Below are 14,864 nucleotides of genomic sequence, written 5' to 3'. Positions count from 1 at the left end.
TGGTGAATAATTAGGAATGTGTTAGGGAAGTGAGGAATGACTGGACTGCAAAAATCTGGTACCCCAAATGCATATGTAGGCCTTCTAATATTCTTTTTTTTTTTTTAGGCAGTAATATGGTCCCAAATTTTCACCAGTTGAGAATCACTGTAATAGTCCAACCATTTTTATCCACTGTTATGGCATCTGGACATTTTGTTGCATTACACCCAGTATTTTTTTCTTTTCTTTTTTCCTTTTTTTTAATATGGCAACCTCAGTGCGTAGGATCTCAGATTAACATAGACAACAGAGAGATCAGGAGTTCATTAAAAACAGTGAAGCTCGGGGGAAATAATGCCACATGGCGAAGCTTTGACAGTCATTTCAGAGCAGTCCATCAAACGCTAGCTGAACCATCTTTTGTTCCCCATTCGGCGGCTCATAGCGTTAGCCTCTTATCATTATTATAGTCCTTGTTTCGGCTCCAGCTTTAGTCGAGTCTACTGGGAGCGTTTTTGCAACTCTAGTCCCCGAAAATTTGCACAGACGACTTCCAAACATTGAACACAAATTAAATGAAAGATGATTGGAGTAGTAGGAGTTTGTTGTGGTGGCAAGTGCGTCCTCTTCGGAAAAACAAGGGTGTGTAGAGCCAAAATGGAGGCCCACGTTTCATAGTAGCAGAAGAAGTTTTGGAGGTTGGGGAAAATGGCTGGAGATAGAAAATTGTATTCGCTCAGCAGACCTGTAAAAGAATAACAAAGAAGGCAATGTAGATAGTTAGTATTGGGGTAGTGTGAAATCAAACTTTTTTTTTTAAATTTAATTTTAATTTTTTTTATTATAAATAAATAGTTGTTAATAGGGCTGCAAATAAAGATTATTTTAGTAGTCGACTAGTCAGCAGTTTCTTTTTTGATGTTTTTGTCTGTCAAAACTAGACATTTTTAACCCAGAAAACTATGAAAAATGGTGACAAATAAAGTGTATAATGACACACTACTAATTCAATTTTGGCAGTGACATTTTAACAATGTTGTTTCCTCATGAAAACATTCCCAGAGTTTTTTATTTCATTCACACATGTTTTTTTTTTTTTTAACACAGAGACCTCGCATATTTAGGCTGTGTTCTTTTCTCAAACAGAAAACACTCTGTTCCACCTTGTGATGTCATTTGGTAATACAGAAAGTGTTGCACTGTGCCATATGCCTTCACTAAAATCATTCATCTGGTTTCAGCCTTGGAATTAGCAATATCTACTAAACTAAAGGTAAAAGTTAACTTGAAACCGACCACTTGATGACATCACAAGGTGGAACAGAGCATTTTGAGCTTTGGAGATATAGATAGTGTGAATGTATGAACCAAATGTGTGCACCTTTCTACCTTCTAAGAGTGATGTCGCTGAAGTGGTTTTTAGATTGATTCAGTGTTTTTTTAACAAATTGCAGCGTATTTCTGCCACCCTCCCACGTGACATCGAACTAAAGCTGCTACAACAATGACGCGGCCAGCTACACCTACGACATGTTGACATAGGAGAAAGCGCTTTGCACCCGCCCCCACTCCACCACCTCCACCCTGTCCTCGTCTGAATTCGGGTCCAACACTTAAGGCTGAACGCGGTGTATCACCATGATGAATAAAGGTTTATTCCTACCGCTAGCTGACTGCTAAACGGGTTGTGTGGCTGCAGGGCTGTACACTTATGCCACAGGGTGCACACCTGTCTCTCCCTCCCTCCCTGCCTGAGATGGGCGGAGGAAGGGCAGCTCACTCTGAGACTACGTCACGTTTGGAGGGCGGAGCCTGTGCTTCCTCAGGACGGACGGAGGGATGAGCAATAGCTGGCCTTTCATAGTTCGTGGTCTGTGACTGACTCCAAGAAATCAGTAAGATTTCATAGCTATTGTGTAATGGATGGTCCAAAACCCAAATTGTGCTTGCATATGTGCATAAGATACAATGCAAAAAGAGTTATTTTGCATGAGATGGGCCCTTTAACAGCATTATAGCATGGCTTAAAGCTCACAAGAATCAATTTTGTGTACTATAGGACCTTCAAAAACAGGTTCAGATCGGGTTTGATAGAATAAAAGATGAACAAGCTCTTATCAGTAGACATTATAACATATTTTCAACTGTGCCCAAATGCCTTTACAATCCCTGTGCTATTGCTACTTATCAGTAACGCATTAGCTCGCATAGCACTCATACATAATACACCTACAGCTGACATCTCCAAAATGATCATCTCTCCTGTATCTCATGGGACCAATTTGGCTGATCGATTGGTTCCAGTGAAGTCATTTATTTGCATGTGACTTATTTATTCAGTCACGTTAAGTCAACACTTTCTCTATATGCTATTTCATTCAACTATTGAAATGAGTTAAGCCTTTTATAACCTACGGTATACGGTTCTAAAATTATTATTACTTTCCTTTTCATTTCCCACAGGTGTAGTTATAGTTGATAGATTGGCTTCTGTAGACACCTCCATTCACTTGAAGGCTACTATATAAACCTGTGATTGTCAAACTTTTAATACATTGACGCTATAGGGAATGTTTGGCTTTCCAAGTTGCATTTTTTTCTAAAATTAGCTGAGATATTGACTCATTTTGATGATTTATTTGAGGGTTTCCATACAAGAAATTTTTAAAAAGGTCCAAACACTAATAGATTTTAAACAGGGAATATTACACCTCTATGGGGTATTATCTGCTAATACATAACAAGTTCACCATGTTACCTGTTATCTGTTATTTTGAAAATGCTATATATAACTCACAACTCCTTCAGAACATTATCACATTGTATCAGGTTTGTGAAGTTGTAGTATATTGAACAGAATCGTACTGCTAACTGTAAAGCCCAATTTATGGTTGTGCGTCAAATCGTCTCTGTCTTAAATTCCCTCCACTTCCGAAATGTTCTAACTACATGATGAATCGACGCAGACAATAAGGGCTGGGATTGGTCCTCTCTACCACCACGCTGCATACATTTTCAGTACTCCTGCTTCCCCACTTAATTTTGTATATATAAGCGCCATTTTTAAATCCTAGCCTCCTAGCGTTGTGGCAGTGAATTATTTTGTGGCACATAGACCTCGACGCAGATCCATGCGAAGGGGGCAGTGTGCGTTGAGTCGATGCAGAACTATAATTCGGCCTTAATGACGGTTCAAATTAGCCAGGCTGGCGCCACCTAGTGCCTCCACTCAATTTCATTTCTCTCTAACAACTAGGTCAGGAATCAAAATACTATAGACGGTTCGCAAAAACCCCACAAGTGTAAGTTCGGGCACCAGCCAATCAGCGAAGAGCCAATGTATTCAGAGTTGTCAACGATTCGTGAGATCAAGGATTTAAAGCCAGAATAAAGAGAATGTTTGGTGAATTTTATCAAGGGGATAGATGTCATTGCCCTTCTTCCTACAGGAATTTGGAAAAGCTTAATATACCAGTTAGCCCCGTTAGCGGCACATTACATATGTCACAACCAAATAGCAGCGATTGGTTAAATGATAAAAAGTACCCGCCTACCATCGAGCAAACGAATTCTACCACTGCGAATTCTACCACTGCGAGGTGGCTGATGGATCAGAGTAGGTTCAAATAGGGCCTGGGAGAAAGTTGATTTTGCATTATGACCCTCTATAAACAGCCCAGAGTCAGGTCTTTCAGAGCCCTAACTAACTCATTTTGTCAAAACCTATGAAAATGAAAAATGGAATTAAGTGCGATGCCCAGAGACACAACAACAGTAGGCAATAGTACCCCCAAGCTGTGCCTTTATATTACACACTGTATGTTCTTGTTACTTTGGGTTTTTCAGCATAGTAAGAGCATTTGGCTGTTACTAATGATCTGCCCTGCTGTGGCTGCCTTCACTCTGGGAAAATCAGCACAGTTTGTTTTTTTGTTTTTGTTTTTTTTAGAAGAAAAACTTGAAAAACTGAAAAGCAGACAGAAAAGCTGAAATGAAGTTAAAAAGTTTTCAATTTTATGTGTTTATAAATTTTCTTGGTCTTCTTTTTGGTCATTATTTTTTGTAGTTTCACCAGTTTGGTCCTGTTTTTATCTTCGTTTATTTCTGGGTCAGTTAGAGATTCAGTAGCATGGTAAATCCAGAATTATTTAGCTCTGTATGTGTTGTACAGTGATATCAGTCTGGTCACCACTCCCTCTGTGTTTTTTTTTTTTTTTCATTTGACATGTAAAATGAAGAGGCTCACTACTCATTTTTGATTTACAAATTTGCAAGGTATTTCAGTCCCTATTTTCTCCTTTCTTTTTTCCTCATAAGCATACATATTTGTTTTGAAGAAGTGTATATTTTGGTTCCCAGGCAACACAGATTCAGCTCATATCTCTAGTCTTGGGTTTGCAATTTTCCTATACATTTAAGGTGATAGTTTGAAAGTCATACATTTTCCGAGGTCGTGCTTATGTAAAACATTTGGAATCACTATTCTAAAATATATATATCTTGTGTTATACTGTTAATTGGCTTTTTTGTTTCTGTATTGAGAAGCTGCATCTGTATCTATCTATCTATTAATGTCTATATTGTGTTGCTTATTTAGAGAAAGTAAACATTTAATAATTATGTAAAGCAGTTAGAATATTCACAGTTATGAATATATGAACATATTTAAATGTATTTCATTAACAGAATGCGTATGTTGAGGTTTAACCAAGAAATTCTGTTGTAAATCTGTATTAGTTTCCTTTATTGCAGAATATGATGAGCTATATATATTGAGACATTAGTGTGGTGTGGGCCAGTTTTAGTGCATCATCAAATTGTGAAGAACCTTGTGATTCCCAGCCGTACTTCTAAATTTCACTTGCTCCATTAAACCTCCAAAAAGAAGCCATATATGGCCGTGTCCTCACCTTCTGGTCCGTGAGCACTGAGTTGCTCTGCAGGGGGGGCAGGTGGCTGGAGAGCAGGGCGGCTCCGGGTCTGTCGTGTTCACAGAAGATGTTTCCGTTGATGTAGTGGAAGCGATCGCCCGGCATCAGTCTGTTCCTGCAGGTGGCACAGCTGAAGCACTGCACAGGGACAGACAAAGATATAGATTTGATTTAAAGGCGTATTCTGTAACTTTTTTGGCTGGGCTTCTTGTTTCTATGGATATGTCCTTGTTCCACAGTATGACATTAAACAGCTCTACCTTACAGTTATTCAATTCTAGGTGATTTTATAGCACAAAAATACCTAGAAAAACAGGCATTCTGACTAGGAGTTTTGAGTTGTATGCTGTTATAAAAACCTTTAAATATTGTAGGGGACGATTCCTTTAAAAGCAATTCTAGATTTACATTTTTAAATTAAACAGGGAATTGTGTGAATCATCTCTACTGCAAGTACTTAATAAATACAGATTTGTCGTACCTTTTTTTGATACCACTACATAAACCTTTACAGGATGGTCCAATGCATTTTTTTCTATAGTTATAGTATTAATCTTTATTTGGAAACATAAATCCAAATGATAATATTCCTAGTGAATATTTTTAGCCACTGATTTGTGCTGGTACTGCTTCACTTATGACTGTCAGAGGACCCTCCTTTGAATAAAATCTAAAAATAAAATCAATACAAAACTGTTTTGCAGACTCCATTTGTAAAAGGGATAGACTTATCTTTCCAGACAATTTAACATACATATTGTCTATACAATTAGAGATGTTATTGCTTTTGCCTGAGAACTTGTCTTGATGAAGGCAAGTAGGTGACATAAACAGGCCAAGTTACAGGTCAGATCTGTAGAGCCAGCTCACAGTAAGAATGCATACTTATTTATTATTATTATATTTTGTCAAAGCAAAGGATTTGAGAGTTCACTGAAAATTGACCTTACCACTTCCCTGAAACTGTATACACATATTTTTCAATAGAAAGTTTCAACGTTCGCTTTATTTAATGTTGCCGGGGGAAACAAGTCAGCTTTTAAAACCTAAGCACAATGCGCCCTTGGTCCTTTGTTGTGCCATTCAGCTTAATAGCATTAAAAATTACACAGCCACAAAGCAAGGCATGCCTTTTGGAGTCAGGAATTTAGAATAAACATTATAGCACCATGCCAAAGTTTAGTGAAATGTGAAGAATGCTGTTAGCCAAGTACTTCGATCATAACTGGATTATGTTTTATGAATAAAAAGCCAAGGACAAAACTGCATATTTGTAAGACACTGTAACATTTTCAATTAGACAGTTATTTAATTAAACTAATCAAGGTAGAATATTGACTGAATACCAAATAATATCAGAAAGATCGTTTAAGGTTGTTTTTTTTTACTTCCAGGTCCATGATTTACTTCTTTGCCATTGCAAGATAGGACCAGTGTTTGGCATCTGTTTTTAAATAATATTTTGTAACTGTTTGTATTTGTGTATACTTTAAAACATTAGAAAATATGTATAGTATCTCAAAATCGTTTTATTGCTTTTATCAATCATTTCAGACCAAGCTATGGAGTTAACATTCCGAAATAAAGTTAGATTGCTAGTAAATTTACGATTGCAGTACCTTAGTAGACGTCTGAGCTGAAAATGTTTCCGTAATTGTTTGTATGAAAGCTATTCTTGTACATTTTAGATTCAATAACGCAGATAGTAGGGCTACAAGATGAATTGCAATTGAATCAAAATCACAATTAGAATCAAAAGGCAGCTATTTTACCATAATTTCCTCCAAAAAACACAAAAATGTCTCTCTTTTTCTGAATAAAAACTGCTAACCCTGTAGTTCAGATCTGAATTGCTTTAAATTGGCTAGCTGAGTGAAGTGTCTTGCCCAAGAACACAACAACAGTATGGATTACAAATATCAAGGAACAAGCTGAAAATGTTAAGGAACTTAAATTGACAATACTTATTTTTGAAATGTGATTCTTGTATTAGATTGTCAGTTCATATTTCAGTCTTTTTTGGAAATTCTCCGGGACACGATTAAAATATGAACTTCGAACAAACCCCTATTACCACAATTCTTGTTTGAAAAATCATGATTTGATATTTCCCCAAATCACTCAGCCCTTGCAGTTCGCTTTATAAGACATAATGTGTACAGCTAATGAATAAGCAGAGCATGGCATAATGCAGTTAAAGGGGAAGCGTCTCTCCATCTCCCCTGTCTCGGCTCCAAATCCCAGATGTTGCTGTCAAACGAGCAGCAGGGGACAGAAGTGGCTGATGGGAAATCGGGGGGACTTACTTTAAGGTGGTAAACATTTCCCTGTGCCCTCATCACCATCTCGTTGGCTGGGATAGACTGGCCACAGGCAGCACACGCCCCGCTGTGCCCAAAGAGTCTGCAGACAGAATAACACAACAAGCTTTCAGGCATGTTTTAGCCTAACCCGCAATGTCAAACAAGCAAAGAGACTGTACCACTATTAAAGCTGCATTGCGCAACTTTTCTGGTGCTTGTTTCCATGGAGATGCTATTGCTATGCCTAGAATGTTCCATGGTATGACATTAAACATATCCATCTAGCATTTATTCATTATTGGTGTTAATGTTGCTCAGTAATACGTTAATTCCTTCCGTGAATAGGCTCGCCTCTCCACAGATCTGAATCGTAATGTAGCGTAATGCTGTAACCTGCTCGTCTCCATGGAGATGTTATTGCTTTGCCTGGAATGCTCCACGGTATGACATTAAACATATCCTTCTAGCATTTATTAATTACGGGGCTTTCTGTTGCTCAAAAATACATTAACTCCTTCTGTCTTTAGGGGTGACTCTCCACAGATCTGAATCGTAATGTAGCGTATTGCTGTAACTGGCTTTATCTATACTGTGGAACATTCTAGACAAAGCAATAACAGTTCCATGGAGACAAGCAGGTGGCGGACCCTCCTTTAAGCAGTAATGATGATAGATAATAATATTCACATCTCATGGTATAGTATTAATTGAAAAATGTGTTTATAAGTAATAATGTAATGAATAATAAGTAATAATGTATCAATAATAAGATAATAAAAATAATAATAATAGCAAAATTATTGATACCCAGATACAAAATTCCATAAATAGAACAAAACTGGGACTTTTCTTTAGGTTTTTGTACTCCTACTCGTATTTTGTGTTAGAAATGAAATTAAATTGTCTAACATCGTTGTGATATCATAACTGGTATCAAAAGCTGATCTTGAATTTTTAATATTGTGACAACATTTATGTAGTTTAACAATTACAATGTATGGGTTTTAATTCTGCGCTTACAATTACTTTTATGTAACAACTTTAATCTCTTGTAAAATATTTGCAGGGGCAGATAATGTCGTATTATTTTTCATTGGCAAGCTGAGTGAAATGTCTTGCCCAAGAATACAACGACAGCATGGATTACAAATTTCGAGGAGCAAGCTGCCAATGTTAAGGATAGTGGGCAAACATTACTGTCATCTGAAATTACATTCTGCTTAGAGACAGTACAGTACTCAATTTGCCCCACACTACCAACCCATATTGTAATGCTTAGTAATTGCTATCTAATGCTGTAAAAATGAACTTTGAAGTAATATTTCTGCATTTTTGTGGCCATTCACTTCATATTTGTCTACTAAACCTTAACTTCTAGGCCTACATATGAAGACAAATTTTATCACATATCTGATGTCGAGTAAATATTGCCATCAGGACCATCAGGATTTTCAAACAGTTCTACCTATCACCTACCATTAATCTACATTCTTTTCCCCTATTCTTTTGTCTATAATACCTGTTACAAACGTGTTCTGAAATGCATGTGATTCTGGTATCAGTTTAGCAGCTCATAGTTTTCAGTTTTATTAAATGTTTTTCTACCTGGATGTGTTTAAAATTCACTCCCTGAACAAAATCTCACTTCAGAAAATCTGTTTCACTGCATTTATCAATAATTTTAGATAAAAATATGGAGTTAATTTCCTAAAATAACGTTATATTGCTAGTAAACTAACCACTGCAATGCTTAGTAGAGGTCTGAGCTGAACATATTTTCCTTCGCAGTTGAATCAAAATCGCAATTTGAATCGCAAAGGCTGCTATTCTACCATAATTTCCTCCAAAAACGACAAAATATCCCTCTTTTTCTGAAAAAAAAACTGCTGTAGTTTAGATCTGTTCAAACATGTTCTGAAATGTGATTCTTGTATTAGTTTGTCAATTCATATTTCAGTCTTTTTGTGAATTAAAATGTGAACTTTGAACAGAATCCTATTACTGAAACACAAATTGCAAATCAAATGGCAATACTTGTTAGAAAAATTTTCCCAAATCAGAAACCTAAATTGTGAAATAATAAAAAAAAATATCTCAATCAAATATTTTAACAAAACCGTCTCCATCTGTCCTAATTCTCCTTTCCTCTTCTTCCTCTCCTCCCTGTCCCCTCACCTGATGTAGTCGCTCCGGCACAGGATCATGCCCCCTTTGCTGTAGCAGGTGGTGCCGATGTCTCCGAGCTGGGCCTGGCAGCAGGAGCACTTGAGGCAGCGCGTGTGCCAGTAGCGCTCCATGGAGAAGAGAAGGAAGCGGTCGGCGATCTTCCCCCCACATCCGGCACACGACCTGGGGGCTGAGGGTTGATTGTTCACCATACTGCCAACAACAAAAACACAAAGAGATGAGAGGTGAGCGCCATGTGTGGAGAAAAGTGTGTATGTGGGCCTGTTGCTTATGATAATTACTATATCGTAGGGATGGGACAAGGTATGTCACGAGATTGCCATTCAGTGCCATTCAGTTCACAATTCTGAATTCACAATTTTTAAATATTTAAAGGTGCACTGTGTAACTTTTTGGTTGGGGATATGTCATTGCTCTGCCTGGAATGTTCCACAGTGTGACATTAAACAGCTTTACCTTGTTTTTATGCAATTACAGGTGGTTTTGTAGCTCAAAAATAACTAGAAAAACAGGCATTCTGACAGTGAACAGGGGTTGCCTCTCCACAGATCTGACCTGTAACTTGGTCATTCCAGACAAAGCAATAACATCTCCATGGAGAAAAGCCTTTGACGGCCCTCTACCAGAAAGGTTACTTTAATTTTACAGTTTTGGTGTCATTGTAGCACTGCTCTATTCAACAAAGTTAAAAAATTTATCTAAATCAAACATAAAAATATGAGGAAAAAAATCTTACAAGATCATTTTCCTCATCTTGTCCTATCCCTACTATATTGTCTATTGTTCAATACATGTATAAACATGTCATGATAAGAAATTTTGAAATACGACATATTGCTGAAGAAAAAATAGACAAAACCAAAATTATAACAATAAAAACCCTGAAGAAGGATCCCCCGACCCAAATAAAAAATAAAAACAATGTACAGTTTGGTTTAAAAACATACAAACTGCATACAAACAGAAATAAAGAGCAGAAGGCAACACTTTGGTAGTTAGTTTGAAGCTATAATGATTCCTAGAGGTCATTTATCCAGCTCTCTACAGCTTAAATCTTATCTTGGTACAGAAAAATAACAAAAGGTTCCCCACTAGTACAAATAAAAAGTACCAGGACAAATATTGACTCCCAAACCTTATTGTTCCATCTAATCCATATAGTAATTATCGTAACAGGCCTAAATACAGGACAGATGACAGATGGAACAGTCATTTTTGGGAGTACATTTTTATTGTGTGTATTTTTTCAGCAATACAATATGATTTTAGCTGTAGAAGTCTGAATTATGAACTAAAACTAAATAATTTTATTGTGTTAAATGGGTTGTATTCTGCCATTTATTCAATTCAATTCAAAATTCTAAAAGGTTTATTGTCTTTATTGTCAATTCTTCATACAGAACATATGAAGAATAGAAATTGTAGCTTTTTGGCAGCCCAGTGGTTAGAAAGGGAAGAGAGTTCAGCATCCTAACAGCCTGGTGGATGAAGTTGTTATTGAGTCTGGTGGAGCAGGAACAGAGGCTTCTTCCTGTACTTCTTCCCAGAGGGCAGGAGGCTGAACAGATTGTGTGGGGTGGCTTACATCACTCACAATTGTGATGGCTTTGCGGGTGAGGCGTCAACTCAGTCTTTTCACAATGTTGTACGTTAAGAATACTTTTTGGGGGATAATTCTACTTTATGGTTTTGTTTCAGTATTATCGCTTATTGTCTATATTTACTTCAGCAATATATCATACTTGAAAATTTGTTATCATGACAGGCCTGTGTGTATTTTAAAGGGAATTTGTAGAATTTGTAATTTGGATGGGGTGGGACAAGACACACTGAGATACAAGACACATGAGATACAAGATTACAACACAGTTTTGGGCTCACCATTTTTAATATACTGATTTCATATTTTTCTGTCACTGTAGCGCTGCTTTTTGGAACTACAGCTTCTCTAGAAATTTATCTTGTCTTCACGTAACCTTTTTTTCACGATCCAAATGTAAAAATGTGGGGGAAAAAATATTCCTTATGTGTGCACAAAACAATTTGTCTTGCGAAATCTTCTGGCATGAGATCTTGTCCCATCCCTAAAATAGTTCTTGTTTCTATGGATATGTCATTGTTCTGCCCGGAATGTTCCACAGTATGACATTAAACAGCTCTACCTTACATTTATTCAATTACAGGTGTTTTTTTAGCTCAAAAATCCAGAGAAAAACGGGCATTCTGACTGTGAGCAGGGTCACCTCTCCACAGATCTGACCTGTAACTTGGTCTAGTCTGGTCTCCACGGAGATAGATAGGTTTAAAACCAGACTGTGAAACATGGAGACAAGCATTTGACGGATACTCCAACGGAAAAGTTACACAATGCACCTTTAAATATAGACAATTTTAGTTTTGGGGAATAGCTAAAAATATAGAAATTTTGTAATGGGCCTGAAACATTTGGCTTTTTTACCAATGTTTTTTTTGATCATTAGACTTGCGATTTATGTTTTAGTAATACAATTATTTTCAAAGTTCAAAATTTAAACATGAAAATTGACAAAAAAGGCTGAAACATGAACTGATATACTAATACAAAGATCATGTTGTACAGATCTAAACTAGAGGGTTAGCCGTTTTTATGCAGAAATAGTCAGGGTATTTTGTTGTTTATGGAGGAAATTATGGTACTTAGGTTTAGGTGGTACTTGGATTCATTTTCCAGTCTTATTTGATAACACTTTATTTTACTTCATCATCTAGCTGGCTGCTCATTTACACACATATTAGTAGTTCATTCGGTGTTTAGTATTGACTTGGGCTTCACAATTGTATTAGTCTGTATAACCTTATTCTGTGGCTAATACATCCCTGTCATTAAACTCCTTGTTAATTGTTAATAGAATGATGTAGGGACTTTTTTTTTTTTACCATGAATTATCATCCTAACAGGCTTCGGTAGGGGTGCTGTTAAGGGCTAGGTCCACAATGCTTCTACACGTAAATATTGCAAACCCCTATGTAACTAGTTTATTAACTGGAGAGTGTTAGTGATGTCTTTTTAGCAGCAGAATAAGCTTATAAGACCAAAATACTAATTAACATTGATTTAACCGTGTATATGAGTGCAAATTAGCAGCTTGTTAGATTCTAATGAGTGCACCTTAAAATAAAGTGTTACCAGACATTGTATTCTTTACGCTGCTGTAGACGTAGATGAGCAGACGGCGTTGTATTAGGTTAGCAGGTTCAAAGGTTGCTCAAGAGGTTGCGTCCATGGGCAAGACACTTCACCCACATTGCTCAATCTGGCCATTTTAATTTGGTTAGTATGTCAACAGGAAGGGCACCTGGCATGAAAACAAATATTTTCATAATTATTACTGCATGAGTGTGTAGAAATTTTAATTTGGATGCTATTACTTCCAATTATAAACGTCACGATAGTTTCAAAGGTTGTTTTAGGCAGAGTGACAGGAAAAACTCAACAGCTCAACTTGTTTTAAAGTTGTTCATAACATTTACTAGTGTTTCCTTCTACGATACAAGTAATTATTATAATTTCAGATAAATAAAACTGTAATTATCTTCACTAAAACTTGGCACTGACATCTCTGTGACTAATAACCCTGTGACTCGAGTCAACAACTATTTCAAAATTGCACACCTGTTTACACAATCATAGTATTAATTATAAAAAAAAAAAAAAATGCAGAGTACATGTCAACTGGTGCAATGTAGACTATTATCCTCCAGCACAAAACTATCTTGTTTGTTTTATCTCACATTTCCATACCTTATATTGTAAATAGCCATTCTAACAATGGAATATGTTTAAATCTTGGCTATTTTAAATACAATTACTTACTGTTACATAAAGTCAAACCAAGTTGTGTTGTTTTTGTTAGTGTGTGTGTTGTGTGTGTGTGTGTTTAGTCATTATCACAAACTTTGGCTGAAGTCTCCAAACCAAAGCAATGCAATCAGGGCAGTCAACATCTATTTTTCTCACCTGCACTTGAACGGTGCATTGTTATTACATGTTTAGGGTTGTTTTGCAGCCAGAATACCAACAGCAGAACGTAGCATTAACAATCAGTGTCATAAACACATGAGTGTACACTTGTTGTTTTGCATTGTTACCGAGCCCACACAATCCGTTCAGCTACATGTTAAGGGCATAGGAACATATCTGTAGGAGCTCGTGCCAAATTGAAGTTGTTCTACTGTTGTGGGAGCGGATTTAAGCTTGTCAAGTACGCATGCAAGTAAGAAGCGGTATTTTTAGATTCTGGGTTGTTTAAACGCGTTTTAATTTTTGAATATTGCCAATTTAATGCAGTTATAGGTTTACTAATTATATTCTTCTAATTCTACTAAGTAATTCTATAATGTTGCTGTATCATTATGGCACGTTGTTAAGGTTGGTTTCTCAGTAGAGCAGTTTTGGGGTAACTTTGCTTGCCACTCTAGTCTCTCACACAAAGCAGTGAGGAAGGCAGAATAAGATACTCAATTCCCGAACAGAGGTGGAAAAATAATAAACAAAGGGTGATTAATAGGTGTAACCAAACATGCGGTGCAGACTCATCACTGTACTTACGCACTTAAAAGTTATGCACTTGAAAATGAGCACAAACTTGGCGCTTAAAAGATGCACGAGTTTTACAAAGAGATTGGGTTAAAAAGTCACTAAATGGCACTTTTGGAAATATGCCAATAATGAAATGAAAATGCAGTTTTGATTAAAAATGAAGGACGACTGCACAAACTTGATCCAAAAACGCTTCCTCATAACGCGTGCATTGGCCAAGCTGTGCGTAAAAAGAACATGGAAAACCATTTGCCAAAGCGCGCGCTGAGAGAGAGAGAGAGAGAAAAAAAAAACATTGGCACGTTACCTTTCCGAGCCAAACGTGTTGCTCCTGCGGTGAAGTTTGTAACGAGGGCGATATCACGACAACAACCGCAGTTTACAGCTTCAAAACCCCGCTTAAACTCGGCATTTCGTAGGTCTTGGAGCAGCAAAACCAGCACACACGGAGATCGGGGGCAATAGTTGATAAAAGTCCCTGAAAATCCCGCTTAAAACAAACCCAAAACTACAAGTCGCTTTGGAGAGCACTCGTGACGCATCGCTGTTTGATCTGCGCGTACAATCGCTCCTTCAGATGTTCCGAGCGCCTTTGACAGTCAGCGACACTATTCATCAAATTGCGCAAGGAGCTATTTAAATTATAGAGAAGGGACGTAGCGGACTTGAGGCGCGCCGTAGCCAATGGGAGCCGACGGGGGCGCGGCCAGAGTCAAGATGATTTATGGGTTTGTAGTGGCTTATTAATGTGCGCGTTCACGGCTCTTCCCAAAAAAGCTGCCCACATGTTTTCACAACGTGTCCGTGTGCGAGTCCCAAATGGAAAGCAGCTATAAAAACAAATGATAGTAGGCTACAAGGCGCGATTTATACTTGACATAC

At 37.2% G+C, this 14,864-nt stretch overlaps 1 protein-coding gene across 1 annotated transcript; it reads right to left on the bottom strand.

The window, feature by feature from the left end:
- Positions 1–471: 471 nt before the first annotated feature.
- LOC110154649 (LIM domain transcription factor LMO4.1-like) lies at positions 472–14,585 on the bottom strand. The gene is made up of 5 exons (XM_020918658.2): positions 14,290–14,585; positions 9,392–9,595; positions 7,220–7,316; positions 4,893–5,051; positions 472–727 (listed from the first exon to the last, which is right to left on the bottom strand). Exons 2-5 carry the CDS (start codon positions 9,592–9,594, stop codon positions 719–721), a joined length of 468 nt encoding a protein of 155 aa, XP_020774317.1. The 5' UTR covers position 9,595; positions 14,290–14,585; the 3' UTR covers positions 472–718.
- Positions 14,586–14,864: the final 279 nt, after the last annotated feature.

This window comes from Boleophthalmus pectinirostris, unplaced genomic scaffold, assembly GCF_026225935.1.
Source record: "Boleophthalmus pectinirostris isolate CB_2022bp ecotype Guang Dong unplaced genomic scaffold, ASM2622593v1 HiC_scaffold_4, whole genome shotgun sequence".
NCBI lineage: Eukaryota > Metazoa > Chordata > Actinopteri > Gobiiformes > Gobiidae > Boleophthalmus > Boleophthalmus pectinirostris.
Note: the sequence above shows the minus strand (reverse complement) of the source record. Positions and strands in the feature narration are given on the sequence as shown.

What these genes read in the sequence shown, in the direction of transcription:
- LOC110154649 (XM_020918658.2), bottom strand. Translation starts at nt 9,594, where the DNA reads ATGGTGAACAATCAACCCTCAGCCCCCAGGTCGTGTGCCGGATGTGGG. An exon ending in TGCCGGAGCGACTACATCAG is followed by an intron (nt 7,317 to 9,391) that starts GTGAGGGGACAG and finishes TTCTGTCTGCAG; the next exon opens with ACTCTTTGGGCACAGCGGGG. An exon ending in GAAATGTTTACCACCTTAAA is followed by an intron (nt 5,052 to 7,219) that starts GTAAGTCCCCCC and finishes GTCCCTGTGCAG; the next exon opens with TGCTTCAGCTGTGCCACCTG.